At 41.2% G+C, this 25183-nt stretch overlaps 1 protein-coding gene across 1 annotated transcript in view; it reads right to left on the bottom strand.

Annotated features, from left to right (window-relative positions):
- The window catches only part of ANKDD1B (ankyrin repeat and death domain containing 1B), a 49432-nt gene that overhangs the window by 587 nt on the left and 23662 nt on the right, over positions 1 to 25183 (bottom strand). Inside the window, exons 6-13 of the mRNA XM_063088211.1 lie at positions 25038 to 25136; positions 24047 to 24145; positions 15667 to 15765; positions 13153 to 13251; positions 10023 to 10121; positions 6066 to 6161; positions 2852 to 3053; positions 564 to 695 (exon numbers count right to left, since the gene is read on the bottom strand). Of these exons, the coding sequence (XP_062944281.1) occupies positions 564 to 695; positions 2852 to 3053; positions 6066 to 6161; positions 10023 to 10121; positions 13153 to 13251; positions 15667 to 15765; positions 24047 to 24145; positions 25038 to 25136 (925 nt within the window). The remainder of the gene's footprint in view (positions 1 to 563; positions 696 to 2851; positions 3054 to 6065; positions 6162 to 10022; positions 10122 to 13152; positions 13252 to 15666; positions 15766 to 24046; positions 24146 to 25037; positions 25137 to 25183) is intronic.

Here is a 25183-nt window from a genome sequence, read left to right as displayed (position 1 = left end):
GTTATAATGCCCCCTAATGTAGTGATAAGTTTTCACAGCATCTTCCCTGGCAATATGGTCAGTGATTTTGGCACAGTGGTTTTTAACAATAACATCAGCTGGCAATGTAATAGCCTGTCTGCTCTTTCTCTCAACCTAGAGATAACATTGTCAAATATAGTAGCTTGCAGAGTTTTCTAGCACTGGCAAAACGGCATTTTGAGCAAGACAATTCTTAGTTGTGGAGAACAGTCCCATAACCTTACAAGACGGTTTAGCACTCCTGTCCCACCCCATCTCCCCCTGCCCACATATACACATAACAAAAACACTCCCACACTTTTCAAATGCCCAGTAGGGGGATGACACTGAGAACCACTGGGCTAAATCAGAACCAGTATTGATTACGTCACTCACCAAAGGGGAAGCTGCTGGCCTCTTAAAGCCCTGTCACTAGCTCCAGATTCCTATGAGCCTCAGCTAGCATCAAGCTGGGACTGCTGCTGTTCAGGGTGGGATTTCTGTCAACGGCCACCTACTGTTTTAAGGGAGAAGGAGTTTCTATCTGTCAAAAACTAACTCACCAGCCAATTCTGGGAAACCTGCGCGTACCAGCTCTTCATACAGGTGCTTGGCCGGATCAGCCTGTGTCATCAGGGCCCCGTGCAGCCAGATGAGCAGAGCCCGGTGGCCATGTTCACGGAAGCTTTCATTTCCTGTGCCAAGTACAAGAGGTCCAAAGTAAAGCACTACGAGCTGATGTCTCTTTCTGTTGTAGTCTCAATTCCAACTGAATTTTCTGTATGTCTGTGGTTCACATCCATTCTCTTCTGAGAAAGCAAGCCCTTCCAGCTCTCCACACTGGGGCTGCTTTCTGATGAGCAGAGTCTGGGTTCACTTCAGCCCTTGCTGCACATCTGCTGTGCTTGGCACACACTCAAAGGAGTGTACAAGAGACTGAACAGCTGTGCGGCCCAGAGATGACGGGCAATCTGAATAAGATATGGACCTTCTCGTCACTGTTCAGGCAGCACTGTGCTAGACCAGCACTCCTCAGACTTGAGGTGCATATTTCACCTGGGTATCTTGTTAAAATGCAGATCCTGTCTCAGTAGCTCTGGGTGAGAATCTGCATGTCTAACAAGCTCCCAGCTGCTGCTGCTAGTGCTAGTCCATACCACGCTCTAAGCAGCAAGCACGGACCATACCTCCACTCCAGTTTCAAGGAAACTCCTCTGATGGAAGTCTGCATCCCCTGGGCCAGGAATATTCATTCATTTAGTACTCACTGGATACCTTGCCCCTGAGAGATATTGGGGAGGGTGCCAGGATTGTTGCTGACAGGAATTCACAGTTACACACACCCAACAGGCTCCCAGCTCTGTGGGAGTGTGTGCAGGACCAGAGAGATGCCACAAAGGGGAGGGTCTGCACTCTGGGGAGAAACTTCCCTGGGCAGATAGAGCACGTACTCCTTGGTAAATCTCTGTTCCTTTTCTAATCTTGCTCCTGACAAACTAATTTTTCTTAAATACTGTCATCAATATGTCACTCCTTTGCTCAAAAGCCCAAAAACTCCCTGGTGCTAGTATCCTTACCTTGGGTTACAATATAATTGGATTGTGAATGTCATTGTTATGATGCCAACTAGACTATCAACTCCATCAAACACACACGCCTTAGGTAAACATGCTCCAGGAACTCTGTAAAGGTTTGACTGGAACATTTTAAAATCCCCCTCATTCTGCTGGCAAGTACTCTGGAGGTACACCATCTTTTCTAGTCATTTCTTTGGGTCAAGAGAGATTTCCAGAAGGCAACTCAACTTTCTGAAGACTCCACAGAACACTATATGCCTAACTAGTGACAAAAGAGAAATCTTAATAACAAAAAAGAAATCTTTTTAGAATCTAGTCAATATTCAATGTTTTCAATATATTTTCCATTTCTTCACATGAAAACATATCCTTAGAATGGCAATAAAAAGTCCCATAATTTACCTATATGTGGTATCAGTAGCATGTGCCCATGGGGCTGTGATCCCACCATCTGCAATTCCCAGCAAATATTAACGCAAACCAACCCCTGAACATGGGACACCTCCCATCTCATGAAATCTAAATGCGGAGAGTGCTATAAATAGAAAATTTGGTCAAAAAAAAAATAAAGTTTGCTTCTTTGTTTTTAAAGCTAAGTGGTTGATTAATGCCAAGCAAACTCTTTATTTCCTAGGTTTTGGTCAAATCATAAAAAAGCAAAGCTAAGGAATCCAGCTGGCCTGATCTCACTAATTTTGACAGCTCAGGTCTGGCTGAAATGATCCCATTGCTTGGAATTATCTAACCAAGACAGACCTCTGAGCCTATATCCCTTGTGTTCCTCATGGGACAGCCAAGTCTCCCCCAAGGCCATGTCCTACAAGAACCCCATCCCCCTGACCTGGTTTAAGGGACTCCTCCTGGAATCAAAACCCTAAACAGTGACCCTTTTGACTACAGAATAAACCCATTCATCCCAGGACAATCTCAAAGAGCACCATAAATAGGATTGGTTTCCCAGTGACACGCCACCTGTTAAATCCTTTCTTTCTTAGAGCCTATTCTTCTTTTTAGGCATTTAGCCACCTTTTCAATATGGCTCAATAAAAGTAATAATCCTTTGCAAACTTCAGTTTAGTGAAGATTCCCATGCGTGTCGGCTTTCTGCAAAGTTCCCAGTCACCTTTGTGGACCTAAGCTCATTGACTTATTCCTAGAGCCCTTGAAGTCTGATGCTTATTGTGAGCAGCAGGCACTTGGAAGATCTGAGACACGGCAGGCCTGCTGCTCCTAACACTGAGTGCCTCCTGCCACATCCTCTAGTCTGTACTCACCTGACCACTGCTCCTCAATGGCTCTGATCTGGTCATCTGTAAAGTTCCACAAACGGGCCAGTCTCTGCCACTCACTGGCCTTCAGCTGATGGTAAGCCAGGTTCCAGAGGAGCGTGCGAACATGCCTGGTCTCCAGACTGTGATCTTGCTTGAATGTCAGAGTAGAGCCTGCTGGTGGGTCCCTGGCACTCTCATGATGCTCCTTAATTAAAGATAACTGTATCAGATAATTTCAGATATGTTCTGCTTATTGTCTTATTTCAGAGTATATATATTTCTCAGACATAACTGATAAGGTGGTAACTGAGTCTATGTTGTCAATGTCATCTGTCACTGGATCATTTTTTGTCATCTAAGATGGAGACAAACATCTGAAATAAAAAGCCCGAGTCCCATTCCTCTGACACAGGACCTATGAGGTATTTTGCAATGTTGTGTCCCATGCTGCTGACCAATATTCGCACCCCAGAAGAGAACAACGGAAATGTCACAACAACAAACACAACTTTAATGGCCTTACTTTCAACCCATATACTTTTGGGTATTTGATTTTCTCATATTGAAGCTTCCATGGGGCCCAGATTGGGTGTATCCTTAATATGAGCCCATAGCTGGTTCCTGGGTTCATTCTGCCCTCTGGTGAGCATGAAGAGAGCAAACTAGAAGCCTTACTCAGAATAGGGGTAGGAGGAAGAGGTGGCCAAGGAAGTGGAGAAGACAAAAGTGGGTATCATTTTGCTTTAAGCCACTGCAGAGAGGTTCAGCCCAACAGAGCTATGCCTGGATTGGTGTCTTGTTTTCCGGCTTTTCAAAGGTTCCTTTTGTCCCCTCTGCAGAATCCACCAAACCAAAAAAACTGGAGAAAATCTCAATGTGAAAGCAGGTGGCGGGGCTTCTGAGAATTGCATGTCATGCACATGCCATTAGCACACCAGATAATCCTCCTGCAGAAGGTGGCAGATCAGTTAAGGACATACAGGACACACAGCCCACCAAGAGGTTTAGGACTTCTACCTATTCTCCTCTCCTTTTTTGTGTATAGTGATTTCTATTTTTGTCTTTCATTTACATAAAAGTGAAACACATTCTGAACAATAAAATGGGAGTCAACCCAATGCTGGGGCAGGAAACTGACAAAAAAGGGGATGGAGCTTGGTTTTCAAAATCTGTGAGAAGAACCCAGTGGGGCTGCTCCTCGGCCCACATCATGGGAGCCTCACAGCCTCAGCAACCTACTCCAGGAAGCTGTGCAAACTCCTGGGAAACTTGGCCAAGGAGACTCTTTCTCGAGTATCTGGATTTTGTGTACAAAAGTTGGAATAGGAATGGGAGGTGTAAATTACCCATAATTGTTTTAGAGACCATAAAATGCAGCGTCTTCTCCAACCCAGCCTCAGCCTTACTTCCACAATGTCTAGCTCCCAGGAATCCTAAAAGAGGTAATGCTTTGTGCATCCCAGGATTGGGCTGGGTCGTCCTTCAGGTTTTTATAAGAAAGGGCAGGAGGTTTGGAAAGCCCAGGTCTTTTTCAAGTCAGTGGAAACGTCAAATAACTTATATGCCAAAGGAATGAACTATTTACAGGAGTAACCCAAGCCAGAATTGGTGGAAATTAAAATGACATAAGCCAGATTTTAGGGAGCTCCCATTTGCCTCAGAAACACTGAATTTAATGATGACTGATTGAGTGGTTAGGTCAATGGATAAATGGATATAAGAGAGGAAATTTAAATCATCTCTTTAATCTTTTTATAAGGAACAATTTATATTAGGCCAGGATATAAGCTTGTTTAATGAACAAAGAGAATTAAAATAGCAATAAATGTATTTGGTTTTAAAATTTTTAAGGATATATATTTAAAAACAAATCTTCCTCCCACCCCAGACCTCAGGACCTTGGTTGTCACCAGGGTTAACAATTCTTACCATTTCCAGGGTCTTCTTCACTTATATTTGTGCATTACATATGATTTTCAAAGTTTATCTATCTCATACATTTTAAAGATTTGTTAGAAAGGAAGGCTTATTCATTTAGTAGAAAAGTAATTTATTCTTTTCTAGTCAAAATAATCTAAAAATGCTACCAGGCATTAAAAATAGAACAAATGTATATTTCTATTTTCAAAGAGAATGTGAAAACAACAATTTAACGAGCAAGAGAAAAGGTAAAATGTGGTAAAGTCTTCAATAACATATAGTGATGATTTATGAAAATGAGCATGAGGATAAAGAAAAGAGGAGGAACAACAGAAATAAGAGGAGGGGGAGAGATAAAACAGAAAGTTCTAATTATTTTTTTTAATTTTTTTTTGTTTTACAGGCAAGAAAAGTTGCAAGGAGGATGACGTGACCTTTAAAAGAGTCCATTTATATCAAGACTTCTGAGCCAATTAAACAGGACTGTGAGAGAGAAGGATACAAATAAACTCTTTTTGTTTTAAGGATTTAAGGGAAATTTCGGAGGATTGGCCAAGCAGATGGCAATCCAAGTTCACAGCTCCTCAGGGGTAGACTGAGTGATTTGGACCTGAATTCCGGCACCAACACATTGGGCCAGGGGTAGACATGCAGCCTCAGATGGAAACAACACTTCACTATAAATTGAGGGTGGGGTCTGAAAATGACATTCTTGCCTGAGAGCATGGACTTGAGTCTTGGAGGGGAGGGCAGTCTATTGAGAAGCTGCATGAGTGGCAGATAGAGGAAATAAACGTGAAAGAAAAGCAAAGGGAATAACTTAGAGACAGGTTTTTCTGTGTTCTCAAGACGCACAGGGTTTTCATGACTGTCACAGAAAGCTTGAACACTGGACAGCCAGCATAGTGGTGCGTGGAAAACTGCTGAGCCATAAAAAGGAGCTTTTTTTTTTAACTACTCATTAGAGCTTCTGGGAATGGACCATGGCCAGAGACTGTGGGATGGAGGGCACAGCCAGGGATTCTCCCATCAGGGGCTCCCATGCCAGACCCATCAGGGCCAACCTGAAAGAGGCTGCCCAGCCAACTGGCCTCTACGCACCCTCAGTTCTGACGACCAATGCTGACAAAGGAAGAGAAAGAAGAGGTGCTGTTCATTCTCTGAAGGGGGACAGCACAGGACAGAAGGGACAGTGCTGACCGGAGTGCTGTCCATTAGAGCTGAAAAAAGAATTACACAGACCCCACATGGCCCCATAAGACAAGCCCCCTGCTGTGCTGGAACCTTCATTCCTTACCTCTCGCCAGGCATAGTATCTCTCTGCTTTAATGAGCATGTCCACAACAAGGCTGTGGTTGCTCCTGGAGGCCACAGCCAGCGCTGTCTTTCCTTGCTAAAAGTTAGAAGAAGAAAGTGTCAGGTAGTATTGCCTAATGGTTAGGAACTCTAGCTTTGGAACAAGGGAGCCTGGGTTCAAATCCTGACCCTACCACTTCCTTGCTGGGCAAACTTGGGCCAGCCCTTAGCTTCCTTGGGTCTCAGTACTGTGCCAGGTGCAGCGGTGAGGCACAAATGTGATAATGCATATAAAGCCCTTAGGACATGTGCCACCCAAACATTTCCTAGCCTCCCTTGCAGTTAGGCATGTGGCTAAGTTCTGGCTAATGGTAAGTAAATGAAAGTGGAACATAAAACCTCCGGGAAGTGTCTTTACAGAGAAGAAGGGTGACACCTCCTTTCTTTCCTCCTCCTCCTGAGTGGAACGCTCGCACTATGGCAGGAGCTTGAACAGCCACTGCAGACCAGGAAATGAAGCCATGTTTTGAGGAGGGTGGAGTAATAAAACAGAAAAGGGCTGGATCTTACTAAGAATGATATCAATAATGATAACACCACTAATTCATAGTACAGAATTCAGCTCACTGGACTCCGATCTAGGATTTTTTTCCTATTATACTATACTACTCCTAGCCAAGATAGAGTGGTTGGAATCTTAACCAAACGGAATGAGCAACAATAGCTGTTCTGAACATAATTTGGTTTATGAGCTGCCTGGAGCCCATATGGTGCCTTATACAAATTACAAATAGGTGCAACTTTCTCAAGATGGATAGAGCTCGGAGCCAGGGCACACAGCTTTGCAAGCAACGTCCTTAGATTTTACGCAGTGCACAACTTCTACATCAATACAGTTTTCCCTGAGCAAAGGATGGAGGTTCTCATTTGCTTTTCAAATGGATCATGAAGAATTTGCTCAGGGACCCTGAAAATAAATAAAATCAATGGTCAGAAATAACCCAAGAATGTTCTAATCTTAGGAACCTATGTGCCTGCCCTTACGAATCCAGAAATTTACCAAAATAATTCTCTTACATGGCTGGATATTTGCAACAAGTGCAATTCCACCAATACAAATAATCCGGCTGTTAGTCCACGCGCTAAGACCCAGGTGAGCTGGAAAAAGAGTGCTGAAAGTAATCAGCCTCTAATCAAAAGAGACAGTAATGAAATTAGGAAGAACTGCATTTTGCAGGCATTTAGCAAGCTTCTAATTGTATGCTGTCTAAATTCTAGCTTGTAAAGGCATTTGAATCACCATAATTAGCCTATTTTGGGAAGGCAGCATTCTGAGAGCCAGAGTCTTCAGGCTCATGAGAAAATCTTCCTAGGAAGTATATGCCAGAGTGAAAGTCCAAATACTTCTGCCCTTGGGGATGGGGGTCCGGGGGAGGGAATAGGAGGCCCTCTGGGAGCTTTGTCTTTCTGGGAAAGTCAAATTTACACCAAACCTTGTTCCTTTTGCCTATCCAAACCTAAATGTGGTCTTAGGAACTGTTGCTTACTGTTGGTGAAAACTGTGGAAGCAGGCAGAAAAGGTAGTTTTTATTCGTTAATTAAATATGTATTTGGTGCCAACTATGCGCCAGACCCAGAGAAGAAAGGAGGAGGAGAAGGGAAATCTGGGAAAATCAAATTGTGAGGCCTGGTAAACCGTGGGCTTTTGTTTTGAAAACAAAGTCAAGTGGTGGCATTGACTGAGTTTATTGGAACATCTAGTCCCCTAACACCAGGGGCCCCAGTAGGAATTCCTGCCCAATGCTATAGATTCTCTACCCACAAAATTGCCTCGAAGCTGATCAGTGTTAATGAAAAAGTAGGATAAGTCACAAAAAGAAAGCATAGGAAAATACTGACACTAAATGTTAACAAAGTTGACCAGCCACAACTGGTGAAAGTGGTGGATTTCCAGTCAAGTGGTGGAATTATGGGTGGTTGTGTTTTCCTTCCTTACTCTTTTCTATGTTTTCCAAATAGTCCGCAATGGGCTTGTATTACATTTATGATCAGAAAAAGAAATAATTAATTTTAGAAACTGACACAGAGAAAAGTAAAATAATGTATTTCAGATCCCACAAACGTAAAATGTGTGATTCTGAACTACAGTAGGGCAGACTTGGCCTTGCACTGTGAATTAGGGAGGTGCTGAGCTAATAAACTGTGGTGAAAACAAGGAAGGGGAAAACTGCAAGTTCTGAAAGGAGTCTCAGAGTTGTAGGGAAGCGCTGAAGGACACAGCAGCCAGCACCTTTGGGTTTGAAGTGCCACTCTGCCTCTTAGCATGTGTGTGACTCTGATGTCATCAAAATCTCTCACATCTTCTCTTTTTTCAAGAGAAAATTTTGTCCACTTCACAGAAGAGATGTGAGGACTGAAATAAGATGGTATGTGTGAGCACCTAACAGGGCCACCCACCATGGTCTCCTCCTTTTATACTTTCAGTAAAGCTGGAACTTGACGACCTGAACCTAATGAGCTGGCTCTCTGACAACCTCCAATAGCTGTGCCGGCATTATTGCACCACTTGAAAGAAACAAAATTGCTTTTTTTTAAAGAAAGTTTACACAACAGCTAAAAGGAGGAAACAACCCAAACGTTCACACACAGATGAATGAAAAAACAAAATGTGGTATATCCATACAATAGGATATTATTCAGTCTTACAAAAGAATAAAATTCTCACACATGCTACAACCCGTGTGAACCTTAAGGACATTATGCTAACTGAAATAAGCCAGTCACAAAAAGGCAAACACTGTATGATTCCACTTATATGAGGTACTTAGTCAAATTCACAGAAACAGAAAGTAGAACGGTGGTTGCTAAGCACTGGGGCAACAGAGAAAAGGGGAATTACTTAATGGGTATAAAGTTTCAGTTTTGCAAGATGAAAAAGTTCTGGAGCTTGATTGCATAACAATGTAGATATACTTAACACTAGTAACTGTACACTTGGAAATGTTACATTTTAAAGATGGCAAATTTTATGTTATGTGTATTTTACCATGATTAAAAATCTTTTTAATTAAAAAAAAAAAATTTTTTTTTGACCGGTAAGGGGATTGCATCCCTTGGCACGGTGTGGTCCGCACCACGTTCAGCCAGTGAGCGCACCGGCCATCCCTATATAGGATCCAAACCTGCGGCCTTGGTGCTCCCAGTGTTGCACTCTCCCGAGTGAGCCACGGGGCCGGCCCTTTAATTAAGTTTTTAAAAAAACAAGTTCAGACACATGTAAGTTTATTCAATGCAGCTCTAGCAAAAGCTTAGAAACATCAGTTGAGGACTAGTTAAACAAATTATGACTTGTATGTTCCCTGATTTATTATGCAGTAATATAAAAAAAAAACCTCTCCATGTGTTAATATGGAAAGATTTCTGCTTTATAATGTTAAGGAGTAAAAGTTAAATGAAGAACAGTATACATACATATTCCACCATTACCTAAAAAGGACAAAGGAATGGAAAAAAAGTATAATTTATCAATGTTTGCTGGTACATGCATAAAGAAACTCTGGAAGGAACAGAAGAAAGTTATAATAATGGATACCTATGGCCAGGGTAGTGTGGAAATCAGACAAGTAGGGACAGGGATGGGAGGGAATGTACTACTTTAAAGTATTTATGGCGGGTTTTTTTGTTTGGTTTTTTGGGTTTTTTTGGACCATGTGAATCTATAATCTTTTCAAAAGTTTAATCAATAGTTTGAATTTTAAAAACACCTATTTTGTTATTCAGAGTAAAAATTCTTACTGACCTATCTCAATCAAAATTGGGATGTTTTACTAGGAAGCAGGTTTCTCCCACTTATGCCCATGTCACAAAGAGTGTGCTGCTGCTGCCGCTCAAGGCTTACAGCCAACGGGGAGAGCTCAGCAACCACCTCAGCTGAGCAGCGTGAAGGCCATGCAATTACCTTATCGACAACCTTCAAGTCACAGCCGGCCTTCAGAAGGGCTTCCACCACCTCCACATTTCCAAGGTCGGCAGCTACATGCAGAGGAGTTTGATGCCTCTGCCATGAGAAATGTTAAAAATGTAATCAAAGCACATTAAGGAGGGAAAAAAACTTGCATAGTGAAAAGATGAAGAAAGAGTTAAGGTGTCCCTATATGGGCTTAAGGAAAAATGGATAAGCTCACATATTTTTAAATGGATACAGGGGACATTCATTGAAGTATTATGTGTTTGTTTTTGCATTCATATCATAAACATAAAATATCATTTTATAAAATATCATTATATAAAATAAAAATAAAATATTTTATTTTTCACTCTAAACATATAAATTTCTTTCAATGTTTTGTTCTAGGTTTACTTTTTTTTATTACTGTTTTATGAGCACAGAGTTCCATGTCATATTTTTTTTGTATGAACGACTCCCACAATGCATTATACACTATTTCCTTCTTTGGTTTCTTCAAATTAAAGAAAATGTAATCTTGCAAAGTAACCGGATGTGTAATTCTTATACTTTTTAATAAATAATAATAAATAAATAATAAATATATAAACAAAATGAACAATAAATATTTCTATTATTTCTTTTAGAGTTTTCTAGCCTATACCTAACTGTACAAAAAATCTTTTTTTAATTGACATGTATTGATTGTACACATTTATGGGGTACATTACTTCAATATATATATGCAATGTGTGATGATCACTGCAGTATTATTTATAATAGTGAAAAACTGAAAAGAAGTTACATGTTTAACAAGGAGACTCAATAGACACATTATGGTGCATCTATATATTGGAATAGTAGGCGACCATTAAAAATGACTTTTTAAAAATGATTTCAATATGAGGTACCTAGAGTAGTCAAATTCATAGAGACATAGAGTAGAACGGTGGTGCCACGGGCTGTGGGGAGGACGGGATGGGAGTTGTTTGATGGGTGTGGAATTTCAGTTTGGGAAGATGAAAAAAGTTCTGGAGGTAGATGGTGGTGATGGTTGCGCAACAATGGGAATATAATTATTGCCACAGAACTGTGCCCTTAAATAATTAGAATGGTAGATTTTATGTTTATTTCCCCACAATAAAAATGATTTCAAAGATTATTTTGAAAAATTAAAAAATGTTTATAATATAATATTAAAAGCCTTAGGAAACAACAACACTATATCTAGCTGCGCTTAATTTAATTAAAAATATATACATAGAAAAAGAGAAGGAAATACATCAATATTTTAACAATGATTATGTCTAGATGGAAGGATTAGAGGTTATTTTTATTGCCTTCTTGATGCTTTTCCCTCTGTTTTCTAAATTTTCTACATGATAATGTATAAGTACAAGACTACTAATTTCTTTCTGGAGTGATCATTTTCCTATCAAAAGAATGAGAGTGTTTCAAAAGAAATATGTGAAATCACAAGAAAACCACCCATCTTAACCTCCCACTGAAAGAAGATATTTTTCAAATATTAGAGCAGAAAGGAACCTTGGATATAACCTAGCCCAACCCCTTAACCAGAGAGGGGAAGCAGCTTCCCCAGGTTCACACCACTGGGCAATGTCACGCAGCCCAGTCCTCTTCCTACCAGAGCACAGGGCCAACCTGCTTGGGGGAATGGGGTGATTGTCAAAGAGCATTTATTAAAGACCCTCCTTTAGACGGTAGTGTGCCCCTCTGGGGGCTCACCAACCAAGACATCACACCTGCACTGACAAACCTATCAAAGATCTATACCAACAAGGAACAGACGCACTAAATACCAACAAAATCCCATTTTGACAATATTGCTATAAGTCTAGAAGGTACGAAACCCACTGAAACATTAACAAGAGTTATTTTTCTTTGGTGGAGACTACAAACACATTTAAACTTTTTAGCTTACTTATATTTTCTTATTTTATATAAATATTTTATATGTAAAATACAAATCTTTTTTATTTTATATGTGTATTCCTGGTTTAACAAGAACATTGAAATGATAAAGCCTAGTTCTGTACCTGGATGTCAAGCCTAACAAGCATCCTTCCCTAGAGTGGATCTAGCTAGTTCTATTGAAACCAAAATCACACATGAGCATGAGACGCCATCTATGTATTTAGTAGAGATTTTGCCCATTAGGAAAAGTTTGGGGCATTAAAATAGTTGAATACATAAGTATGTTTATTAACAAGAGGTTTTTTTCCACCAAAACTTTTGGGGTAGTGAAAGACAAGGGAGTGGGAGATCTCCTGGGGGAGGGAGGGACAGAAGTGCAAGTCTTCATTGGGCTCAGGGCAGAAATTAACTCACAGGATGGAGTTGAGGGCAAATGCTGAGATCTGAGTCAAGTCAGTGGGTAAGGATAGGCACGCCCGCCGCGCCATGGCTTCTCCCTAACCTGCAGGCACAGCTGAGGCTTCTCTGGGAGGAGGCAGCCAGGAGGTCACATCTGGCTGTGGGACCCTGGGAAGGCTCCTCTTCCCACTCCCAGGAGCTCAGCCCAGAGAGCAGGCCCTGATTCAGATGGTGCCCACCCCACCTCTCTTTAATTCCACCTCAGCATTTCCATTTCCAGCCAGTAGCGAATTGCTTTTATGAGGCATTTGATTCTGCTCTAGTTGATTGAATTCCTGGTGATTTTTTAAATATATATATATATTCCAAGAGGTCTCTTTTGCCTTCAGGCAAAGGGAAGACACATTGATTGTCTCTAATAGAGGAACAAAGTTTCCTTCTTGTGGGGAAGGGCTCCCTGCCAATTATAACATTTCCCACCAGAGGAGTGGCTTTTGATTTAAACAGCCTCTGGCAATCTACCTCTGAGCTAAGGTTTATCTATCAAAAGTGCTGGACCTGTTAAATGTGAAAGATTTCATCATGCACTGGCTGAAACCTACTTGTGAATCTGAAAAAAACAAAGTATTTGGTGGGGATAAGGATGGGAGTGGAGGTTACAGAAAGAAAAAGGTTTTTTTTTAAAAATGTACATATTCCTCTCAAGAATTTTTATGGCACCTTGAACTTGATCAAAACTCCCCATAAACACACACTATGTTGAAACATAAGAAAATAGACTCTCCAGGTTCTGATTTGCCTGTCTTACCTGATTTAAGATGTCAGTGTCATGCTGTGCACTTAGTAAGCTTTTTACAACTGTGATATGGTTGTTGATAACAGCTAAATGAAGAGGGGACTCCTTAGGCTGCAGAAAGAAAGAAAACTTTCAAATCCAAAAGATCCTGACTTCATCATTTAAATCAAAAAGCAACTCATTTCAGCAGACATTTCTTGATGATCTCCCAAGTACTAAATTGAAATGTTCAGTAATCATCACCCCAAGGCTTTGAAGCAAACCTGCTCACCAGCAATCAGCTCTCCCCCTGAGCACCTGCTATGGGCCCAACTCTTTTCAGGATGCTAGGGACTTAGTGGTGAACAAATCCTGTTCTCAGGAGTCTTCCAAGATAGTAGAGTAAGCAAATATTATTATTATTTTTTAAGTCACAAATAAATATACAATTACAAATTGTGATAAATGCTTTGGAGGAAAAGCAGAAAGTGCTGTGAGGGCAAGGGAGGACTGACCTTTCAGGAAGTCAGAAAGGCTTTCCTGAACAACTGACATTTGAGCTCAAATATGAAGGATAAACAGTATCAAATAGGCTGAACTGCAGGACTTCTCAGAGCCCTCAAAGGGCTAAAAGACAGTGGGGATAGCCACAGGGGAAACAGTATGCACATCAGCATTTCCTGAATTAATCTGATCTACAGTGTCATGTAGGACTGATGCCCCCACTTACTCAGGGGCACTGTTCTCCTGTGCAGCCCTGCCACCTCTATAGAGTCCAGCCACAGTGTGTTCACCACGCCTTTTGCAACCTGTTCCTTGTCCTCCCCCTTTTTGGCTAAACTGCCTGTCTTCACGGCCACGCCCCACCTGCCAGGCTGCAGGGCCCACCTCCACCATCACACACTTGGTCTCCAGCTGCCACTGGCCCATGGAGGCACAAGAGGACGCATGTCTCCAAGAGTGCAGAGGGCAGCTGAGGGGGAAAACGTGGAAAAGAAGCAATGAAGGGAAGAGGGGGCAAAGGCAGTTCAGGCACGAGAGGGAGTGAGGTGAGGGGCATCCGGTGTGGGCGATGAGGGGGTTGGCCAAGGGGAAGGTGCACAGGAGAGCGAGCAAGGGTGGAAGATCCAGGCTGTGCAGAACAGCAGCTGAGCTGAGAGCAGAGCAGTAGCAGAGGGAAGACAGATGTGTGTGAGGTGGGTGATGGGGATGGAGTGCTGTCCTGCTCAAGTGTAATATCAAGACGATTTTAATAATGAGCATCAGTCAGGCACATTCAACACACCGTCATCGTGGTGCATACTACACACTCACTTTCCCAGCAGTTTACGCTGTCTTAAATACTGGGATAACAGCTTTTCAGGAACCATGTCATTCACAATAGCCTTAGGAGTTAGATCCTAGAGTCCCCACTTTGCACATGAGGCACAGAGAGGATCAGTAACTTCCATAAGGCCCTGAAGCCAGGAAGTGCCAGAGACAGGACTTGAACCCAGGCCTTCCTGACTCCACTGTCTGCACCAGGCTCTTTCACCAGAGCCCAGCGTAGATGGATAGAAGGGAGACACAGTGAGTTGGCAAGAGCAACTCCAGCACACACAGAAGAGAAGAGGAGGGGACAGAGAGGACGCCATGGCTGAGTCAGTCAGGGGCTGTCTGCAGGTGAACAAGGGTAAAAGGAGATGGTACTGGGGGAGGCTGTTGGGCGCAGCATGAGGAGATGGCTTTCTGTGTAGGTCTCTTCTGCACAGCAATAACCTTCTCCCTTGAGGCACTAAGCACAAAAAAAGAAAAGGCATCCCTCATCTCAAAGAGGTGGGCAGTGTCCCTCGGTGGGACCACCCACCTTGCCAGCCTGGGGACTCCTGAGCAGCAGGAAGTATCCTTGGACTGAACCAGGTAAGTTCAAAGCCAATTTCCCTAATGTCATGCTCCAAAAACTATCAGACATGGTTCAAATCACATCCCTTCTCTTGAGTTAATACAATAGTAATGGCTCAGTAAGATCAGAGACAATAATATTCTCATAGGAGAAATGAAAATAGACTGAAAAATAGAGGAATGTTATTCATTTTATTCCAGCGCAGAGGGCCTTTGTTAATTCTACCAAAGCCAATTCAAACTTCAGAAAACCTAAATGAGCATAAAGGATTGACTTTCAAAAGAAAAACAAGATCGCTCAGTGAAGGGGGAAAAATGATGATTCTTCTTTGTATTTACAGTGGCTGCATTGTTTTCCCAGACCAATAAAATTAATACAAGAGTAATGGTATCTCTAGACATATGAGAAAGTTTTATTGCAGCAAATTCAAATATTTAAAACACAAAGATTTCATTTTGTTCAGGAACTTCAATGACTTTCTAAAATTCATCCCTCGGATTTTATTTATTAAGATTAAGACTCAGCCTCCAAGTGAGTCAGGCTCTCCAGAAAGAATTCCTCCCTTGTGAACACCTCACCCTCTATACATATCTGTAAGGGGCATCTCCCTGGTACAGCCAGCCTCATGGTGCCAGCACCAAAGCCTGTGTCATTGCAATACTCACTTCCACTTTCTGGTGCAGAGCAACGTTCTCATTGAGAAGAAAGTTGACGAGGGACGCATGACCATTCTGGGTTGCTATCTCCAAACCACTGACATTGAGCTGAAGGAGACAGATGGAGAGGGCAGGGAGGGGTTCCTGTTAGAATCCAGTATTCTTTCTGGTGTTTATCACGTGGTAGTCAACTAATACGATGAAATAGTACAACTATTTATAAAAGAAAATCCAACGTGTTTCCAATTATTTGGGGGGTCCATTACTTCTAAATGTGTCCCATAAAAGTGTCAGAGTCCTAAAGAACATATGTGCAATGGACTGAATATTTGTGTCTCTATAAAATTCATATATTGAAACTCTAATCCCAATGTGATGGTATTTGGAGGTGGGGCCTTTGGAGGTGGGTCATGACAGTGGGGACCTCCGGCTAGTTCTCCTTCTGCCATATGAGGACACAGCAAAAAGACAGCTGTCTGTAAACCAGGAAGAGGGCCCTCACCAGAACCAGACCCCACCAGCACCCTCATCTCAGACTTCCAACTTTCAGAACTGTGAGAAATAAACGTGTTGTTTAAGCCACCCAGTTTTACGGTATTTTGTTACAACAGTCTCCGCTGACTAAGATACTATGCCTTAAGCAAACATGAGTTAAATCCCTGTTTCTCTTCTGGAAGTATGAATGGACTTGAATCAAGTCCTCTCTGTACACCCAGCAAACCTCCTACTAGAGCCAAAATAGGTAGCTTGGCATTGGCCCCAAGAAATGCCTCAACAGTTTCCAGCCTCCCTGTCTCTGTTCACTACTAGTTCTCTTCTTTGCCAGGTATGGCTTCAAAGCTTAGTGTGATTTCTACCTACGTGCAGTGTTCCCACCTTGCCCTTTCCCTCAGCTCCTTCAGCACCTCCCGGTCACTCTGCTACCCACTGCCTCCTGCCGCTCCCTGCGTTCAAGTGTCTTCATGAGTGCCCAAGCTAGACGGCACACTGCTTGAGGGCACAGCCTGCTCTTGACTATCCTGCCATCCTCCAAGAGGCGCAGCCCAGCTCTCCACATTCTGCATATTCACGGCTCCCATGAGTTCTTAACTTTGTGTTTATGTATTGCATCAATAACCTTGCAATATCAGTGGGAATCTATTCACACTGTCTTTATCTAACACTCTCCCTCACAATCCTTGTCCGTGTATACATAAGCCTATTATTACTATTATTATGTTAATATTTATTCATATTATTATATGCTAATGGTTTTTCTAACTAGTGTTCTATGTGAACATTTTCCATATTGCAATATATTCTTAGTATTTATCATTACATTTTTAAATGGCTACATAATTTTAAGAAATAGTTGCACCAACTTTTATTCAGCCTTCTCCTACCATTAATTGCTCATATAGGTTGTATCTAATTCTTGGCTATCGAAGGTAACTTTATTATCTGTCTTTATGCATGTAGCCAGCTTTTTCCTCCTTATAATTATTCCCTTAACGTAATTTCCCATACATGGGTGAAAGGAAAGTGACAAATTGCTTTTCAAAAGGGTTGTACAAGGGGGCTGGCTGGTTAGCTCAGTTGGTTAGAGTGTAGCACTGATAACACCAAGGTCCAGGGTTCAATCCCTGTACTGACCAGCTGCAAAAAAAAAAAAAAAAAAGATAAAGAAAAAAAAAAAATCAAAAGGGTTCTACAAATGCATACTCCCGACAGCAGAACAGAAGGGTATAAAACATTATTAGTTTGGGACTTTATTCTTGATTCCAGTTTTTAACTTTGTACCCTTGAAAAGGAATTGTTTATACATTGTGCCAATACAAAGATCCCCAAGATATGTTGGCAATTAAAAAAAAAGGTGTAGAGGGCCGACCCCATGGCTCACTCGGGAGGGTGCAGCACTGGGAGCGCAGCGGTGCTCCCGCCGCAGGTTCGGATCCTATATAGGAATGGCCGGGGTGCTCACTGGCTGAGCGCTGTGCGGGTGACACCGCGCCAAGGGTTGCGATCCCCTTACCGGTCAAAAAAAAAAGGTGTAGAGCAGCATATATTATATAGTGTGCTGCCATTTATGTGCTTTCAGTGTGTATACATGTGTGTTTAATCACATTTTTCATGTGAATTCATGAAAAATTCCTGGAAGACTGAATAAACAATCAATGATGTTAGTTCTGTGGAATGAAATTGAGACATGGGGTTGGAGTAAGACACTTTTTATCATATACCCTTAGGTACTAATTGCATTTTTCTGTCATGAGTTATTTTCACTAGAATTTAAAATTAATTACAAAAATAGAAAAATACAGTAAGCCATCTGAAGACAAGGCAGTGATTAAAGGTTCAGGCGCTGGTATCAGACATGAGTTTGCATCCCTGCACTGCCGTTGACTGGTGGTATGATCCCAGAAGAGTTCCTGAACTCCTCTAAATTCTATTTTCTGATTAAAAAAAAATGAAGATAATTATACAGTCTCCAAAATTTCCAAGGCTCTAGCACCATGACTAAACACAGAAGTATTCTGTATTTAGAAGAAGGCACTGTCTCACCTTCTTTGGGCTCCGGGCTGACCACTTGAGCCCTCTCACACTAAACTTTTCTTTCTCAGCATCTATTATATATAAGCCAGGCATGTAGTAGTTGCTATGAAAAACACAACGTAGAAAAAGAGTGTCTTTATTTTTAAGAAGTGACAAGTACTTGCTCCTTTTGCCCCATTTTCAATTATTCCTTCCCCAAATGAATAGGAGGAATAGCACTGTTTTTGAGGAGACATTAATTGGGGAATATCAAATATAAATCATTCATTCTAACCCCAAACAAGGCATATATTATAAATATTAATTCTACTGGAGCCCAGTGAGTGGGTCAATGCAGGACCAGAGTCCCCAAAGAGCATCCTAAGTCTGCCTCCCGCTGCATGAGCCCAGGCACATACTTTATTTGGAATGTTGATATCACTTCCTGCTGCCAGCAGCACTTGGCTGCATTCTTCATGACCTCCTTCGACAGTCAGAAAGAATGGTGTTTCTCCATTCTAACAAAAAGGAAAATAAGTTTAAATGAATTATCCCTTGGTGTGGAATGAAATTCTTGAGAAACAGCTTTCTCTATACCTTTTGTGCATCACTCAAGAATGGGTAGCATTTATTGAGCAACTATGTGCCAACTTATACTACCAAGACTGTATGCTTCAGCACAGTTAAATTCCACAACAATCATTTAAGGCTGGGGTTAATATTATCCCTATTTTATGAATAAGAAAACTAAACCAAAGCTGAAAAGTAGCAAAGCAAGGACACAGGTCCAGCTGTTTAGCTCCAACGCCAGCACTGTTAACTACTCTGTTATGCTGCCTACTTTCCGACGCTCCATCTGCCATTCACATTCTTAACCTTTATTAATTTGTCTAGCAAACATTTATTAGACTGTATGTTTGGGAGTGGAAAGATAAACGGCACAGATCCTGCTCACAAGAAGGTAACAGCCTATTAAGCAAGATAATCTTGGAAATAAGGAATTATAATGCAGTATGAAACATATAAAATTAGAAGTACATTGGCACCAAGTACAGCTTTAATCTTTACAATGATTTTGAACGCTGCATGTTATTTTTTAAAAAAATAATAATAAATTAAAAAGTAATCTCAGACTTTGGTTTCCTGAAACTTATGACAAACATGAGGTTAGACAATGTGAGAGTTTAATTTAGGCCAAATCATAGAAGAAAAAGAAGGAATAGTCCTCACACAATAGCTAGTTGGATATTTCCCCTTCCTCGTGCAGACTCTTTCCTAAAAATATTGGGAAGAAATGCAGAATTCCTTTCCATTCCCTAACCTTTTTCCCCCTTGGACTTTATTCTGCCTAACAACTGCCTTAGGACAAGTTCAGAAGGTATTACCCAGAGCTAATTAGGTATGAACAATCATGTTAACATGGAACCAATGTTCCCATCCCAACAAGGTTGGAAAATCATACCCCAGGCTGCTTTATCTGACTGCCTGGGACAGCCATCTATTTACAAAGGAATTTCTCCTCATAATCTGTCTTCTCATCTTCCCAGGAAAAGAGATTCCAAAAAGCAAATTCCAGTGGGAAAAATATTTGCAAGAAATGTGAAGGAAAGAATTCATGTCTTTAATATATCAAGAGCCTAATAAACATTCATATCTTTGACCCAACAATCTACTTCTAAGTGTAATAACCATAGGAAAGAGTGAGAAATTGTAGACAAAGGTTTATATACAAAGAGGTTTATGACAGCATTACCTATAATAATAAAACTGAAACAAACGAAATGTCCAAGAGCTAAAGAATAGTTAAATAAATTTTGAGCAGCCACTAAAAATACATATGTGTAGGAACACAAAGGAAACTGGAAGACAAATACATCAGACGTATAAAAGATAATCATTTGAGTGCAGAGAAAATACAAAACTGCTATTTGTGTTTATTTTTTATCTCAAATTTTTAAAATTTCTATTTCAGGCACATGTTTTATAATGTATTAATTTTATTATAAATGTATCTATGACAGGCACATGCTCAAACTTTCTTTACTGATATGAGTTTGCTGCCAAGAATGTTTCGATGATACGACAAGCAAACAGAAAGGACATTGTTGCGGGGGAGAGGGGAGGGAGAAGGGAGGGAGGTTTTGGTGATGGGGAGCAATAATCAGCCACAATGTATATCGACAAAATAAAATTTAAAAAAATAAAAATAAAAATAAAATTACAAAAAAAAAAAAGAATGTTTCGAGACCACAGCCCTACAGCATATTCATATGAGTCGCTCTCACTGAGCTGGCAACCATTTATGTCAGGAAACAGGCAGCATGCAATAGTGTGAACATTATGGGCCTTATCCAAAAGGATGATATTATTACTTCACATTTTATTTTATGTAAATGAAACCTATCATAATCTGCAACTACAGTTTGTTGGGCTTAATGAGTTCTCCCCAATGTGTCCTGACTCCAAAATAGCTAAAAGATGCATGAAATCCACATATGCACATTCCAGTGGTAACATATTATGACAGAACAGGGGAAACATGACCAAGACTTTAAAGTAAACCCTATGACTATAGAACTTGATATCTGCTATAGTTTGAATGTTTGCGGCCCTCCAAAATTCATGTTGAAACTTAATCTCCAATGCAATAATAAGAGATGGGACCACAAAGAGATGATTCGGTGAACAGGATTAGTGCCCTTATAAAAGTGCTTGATTCAGATCCCCATACTGGCCAGCTGCCAAAAATAAATAAATAAATAAAAATAAGTAAATAAAAGGGCTTGAGGGAGCCTGTTTGGCCCCTTTGCTCTCTGCCATATAAGGATGCAGCAACAATGCGCCATCTTGGAAGCAGAGACTGCGCCCTCATAAGACACTGATTCTTGGTTGGCACCTTAATCTTGGACTTTCCAGCCCCCGAACTGTGACACATAAACTTCTATAATTTATAAATACCAAGTCTAAGGTATTTTGTTATAGCAGCAGGAATGGACTAAGAAAATCTCTATATTGATTTGTGAAGGCCAATTACACCCAAGATTTCTACCCTAGGTGATTCATGCTCTTTTTGCATTTTTAATGCATCATTCACAGCTCTCATTCAAGATAAAATCCCTGGGATATTCTTTAAGTAACTTAAACCTAAATCTAATCATCATTATGCCAGATGGTCAGAAAAGAATGAACACACACAAAAATGAACAAATGAAGGCTCTATTTTTGTCCATTATCCTCAGACGAAAGCCTGACTTACATTCTCCCAGGAACTGGAAGAGAAGAAATGAGGATGATAACAATATATACCACTGATGTCAATGACGACCATGATCCCACTTACTGCACCCAGGATAACAGCAGTGATAACAGCAGACACCAATCCATTGCACACTTACCACATGCCAGGCACTATTCCCTGTACTAAGCGTACAACACAGCACAGCCTTTCCATTTAAACTTCACTATCGTCTTATGAGGCTATTTTACAGGTGAGAAAATGGAGGCTGAGAGGGGCTAAGTAACATGCCCAAGATCATCCACCTAGGAAGTGGAAGAGCCAGGGTCAGACCCGCGCAGTCAGGGCCCTGCTTTTAATCTCTGCGTGCCCAGGTCCAGTGACATGTGGGATCAGGCTGGTGGGCTTCTCTGGATCACAGGGAATATTGAATCATCCTGGGCATCACACATGTTCACTTTCATAGCCTCTGATAGAGTTTGGATATGTCATCCCTCGTCCCCACCAAAACTCATGTGGAAATCTTATCCCCAATGTGGCAGTGCTGGAAGCTGTTTGAGTCATGGGGGCAGATCCCTCAAGGATGGATTAATGCTCTCTGGGGGTAGGGGGTCCTGGGTGAGATCTCTCTCTATTAGTTCCCATGTGAGCTTGTATAAAAGACCTGGCACCTCCCCTCTCCCTCTCTTGCTCTCGCCATGTGATCTGCTTGTACCCACCAGCTGCCTGCCACTTTCCGCCATGAGTAGAAGCAGCCTGAGGCCTGTGCCAGATGCAGCTGTCCCAGAATCATAAGCCAAATAAACCTCTTTTCCTTATAAATTACCCAGTCTCAGGTATTTCTGTTATAGCAACACAGAAATGGACTAAGACAGCCTCCAATGTTCATTATGTTGCCCACAGTGGCCATTTTTATGACTGTACTCCATCAGTTCTAAGACACATATTGTTTCACATGTTAACGTATCTGAGATCGGGATGCAGCTCACAATCTCAGTGGACCAGATATCAGACACAATATAGTTATCATTGAGCATGTGCATTACAGCAGAAGGGGTGTCGGTGGCTTAGAAGAAAAATCTTAGAAACAATAATGGGGCATTTTTTAAAGAAATGCTGCATTGCAAGCACTTTTGAAGGCAAAGAAATCAAGATTCTTAATAAGAAAGTCATTTAGAAGAATCAAACTCAATGTGAAGTTTAGGAATACGTAACCAACTTATCTTGCTTATTTTTTCCTTTATATATGTAAGATTTTAAAAAACTAAAATAAAAGTCTAAAAAACCCTTTCAGTAAGCATAAAATAAATATGCTAAGTAACAAGAAAGCTCTTTGTGTCATAATTCAATTGGCAGCATTATTTTTCTTAGTATTACATAAAATAATGGTGTGCCTTACAATCAATAGTGTCTTAAATTAAATGCTTATGATATTACTTATTCCAGTATCTCTTAGGAGAGGCACCAAGTTTAGAAATTATCAGAACATTAAACTATGAAGACCAAGGGGACTCTACTCACCTACGTTTCCAGAGAGCCAGCCAAAAAGTCATTGGCCCAAAGGTTAAGAAGTGACCATCCAGAGCAGGTGACTCACAGATCGGTCCTCCCCAGCCACAGCCCCTCCACCAACCCTTAGACCCAGTTTCTATCTCCCTATCATTCTCCACCTCAATGTACTTCCCCAGGTGCCTCAAACTGAACACATCTGCTGTGGGTCAAATGTGTCTCCCAAAAGTTCATGTGCTGGAAACTTGATCCCCATTGTAACAGTGGTAAGAGGGTGGCAAATTCGACTATGGTATTTGAAAGGTGGGACCTTTAAGAGGTAATTGGATCGTGAGGACTATATTCTCATTCATGGAGTTATGAGTTCTCATGGATGTGGAGTGGTGACTATAAGGACAGCACATGAAAGACTCTTGCCATTCTCACCATGTGATACCCTGCATCACCAAAGGACTCTGTACAGAGCCCCCACCAAGAGGAAGGGCCTCAGCAGATGAGCCCCCTGGACCATGGACTTCCCAGTCTCCAAAACTATAAGAAATAAATTTCATTTCTTTATAAATTACCCAGTTTCAGGTGTTCTGTTATAAGCAATAGAAAATGACTAATACACCATCCAAACCCTCCCTGCCTATCCCACTCACTGACTCCTCCCCTGTGCTCCACGGCGCAGGGACAGGCTCCCCACCCTCCCAGTAGCCCAAGCCAGAGAGTCAGAAAGTCCTCCCTCTCTCTCATCCCTGGTCACAAGTCCTCTGTGAAGACTAATTTCTGAAATAGAGTTTCCTCTGTGTTCCCATGGCATACTGTATATACATCCATTATTGCAAATTGTCTAATACATTACTTTTTTTGCATGCCCTTCTTGCCCTGTAGGCTTCTAGAATAAGAATACGTACTTCATCTAGCACAGAGTATATATTATACAAACATCTTTTGAACGAATGGCTGAATAGATGAATGGATTAACAAATGAAGTGTTATGGGATACTTTGAAGAAAAAGGTAGGAATCTTTTAGCATCACATTTTACACCCTATGGCAGTAACATCTTTGTTTCCCTCCCATTCGTTTTTGAAAGCCTCTCTTTCCTGTTTAGGTCCCGTGTGCATCAGTAATAAGCACTTCCACTTACCTCATTGGTCTCATTTATTTCTTGACACTGAGTTAGCAGCAACTGCACTGCAGGACTGTGACCATGCTTTGCAGCAAGGTGCAGGGCAGTGTTTCCCTCCTGCAACAGAAACACACTGTGCCAAGGAACACTCCCCTCCAACAGTGAGGGCTGCAATGGGGCTTCTGGAAGCTTTCATTTTGGTTAAAGCTGTGGTCCAGAGTGTGGGACATGTTATCTGCAGTTTTAAGTAAAATTTATAAAGTTTTAAGTTTTAAATAAAAAGACATAACTGTTTGAACCAGTAGAAATCATCCATGCTCCTTTTTCTTCCTTTGCTACCAATTTCCTAGCAAAAAGCAGGACAACAAAAGTAATTCCATTTAACCCATGTGAGGAGAAACTGGTGAAAGATTTCTAGGAGGTAGTTTTAGCAATATATACTCAAAGATTTTTAAAATATGCACAGGGCTGGACAGTTAGTTCAGTTGGTTAGAATGTGGTGCTGATAACACCAAGATCTGGGGTTCGATCTCTGTACCGGACAGCCACCTACGTAAATAAATAATAAAAATAAAAATGTGTAAAATGCTTTTTGTAGACCTACAATTCCACATCTGGGAATTTCTCCTAGGAAAATCATCAAAGATGGACATATAGATATGGATATCTACCCAGGGGTTTTTCCCTCCCCAGCCATGTGAGGCTGAGTCTCCAGGAGACCTCAGGGGAGGAGAGGAGAGGGTTGGAGTTGATAGTGGACAAATCCATGTGGTCTACTGACTTCACAAACATTTACGGAGTGAAAACTGCCAACCCGCACAATCCACAGCAAAAGTGGGTGGATTTCTCCTGGATATTCCATGATTCTCTCTGCCTGTAGCAATAATTTAACAATTCTACTGTTGATCAAAATGCCATCACCAAATCTACACACCACTTGTCACTCCCCCACATCAATTGTGACTTCCCTCTCTCTTGCTCTCAGCAAAGAAATAAAAGTCCAACTCACCTTGTCTTTTTCTGAAGTGTGAAGATTAAAAAAGATAAGTTTTTCTATCATTTCAACGTGGCCCCTCTCAGCTGCCAAATGAAACGGTTTTCTTCCTTTCTGAAAATCAATCACAAACCTCCAGCATTTATTTGTTACACACTTAG

This window comes from Cynocephalus volans, chromosome 2, assembly GCF_027409185.1.
Source record: "Cynocephalus volans isolate mCynVol1 chromosome 2, mCynVol1.pri, whole genome shotgun sequence".
NCBI lineage: Eukaryota > Metazoa > Chordata > Mammalia > Dermoptera > Cynocephalidae > Cynocephalus > Cynocephalus volans.
The sequence above is the reverse complement of the archived record's forward strand: the minus strand, read 5'-3'. Positions and strand labels throughout refer to the sequence as shown.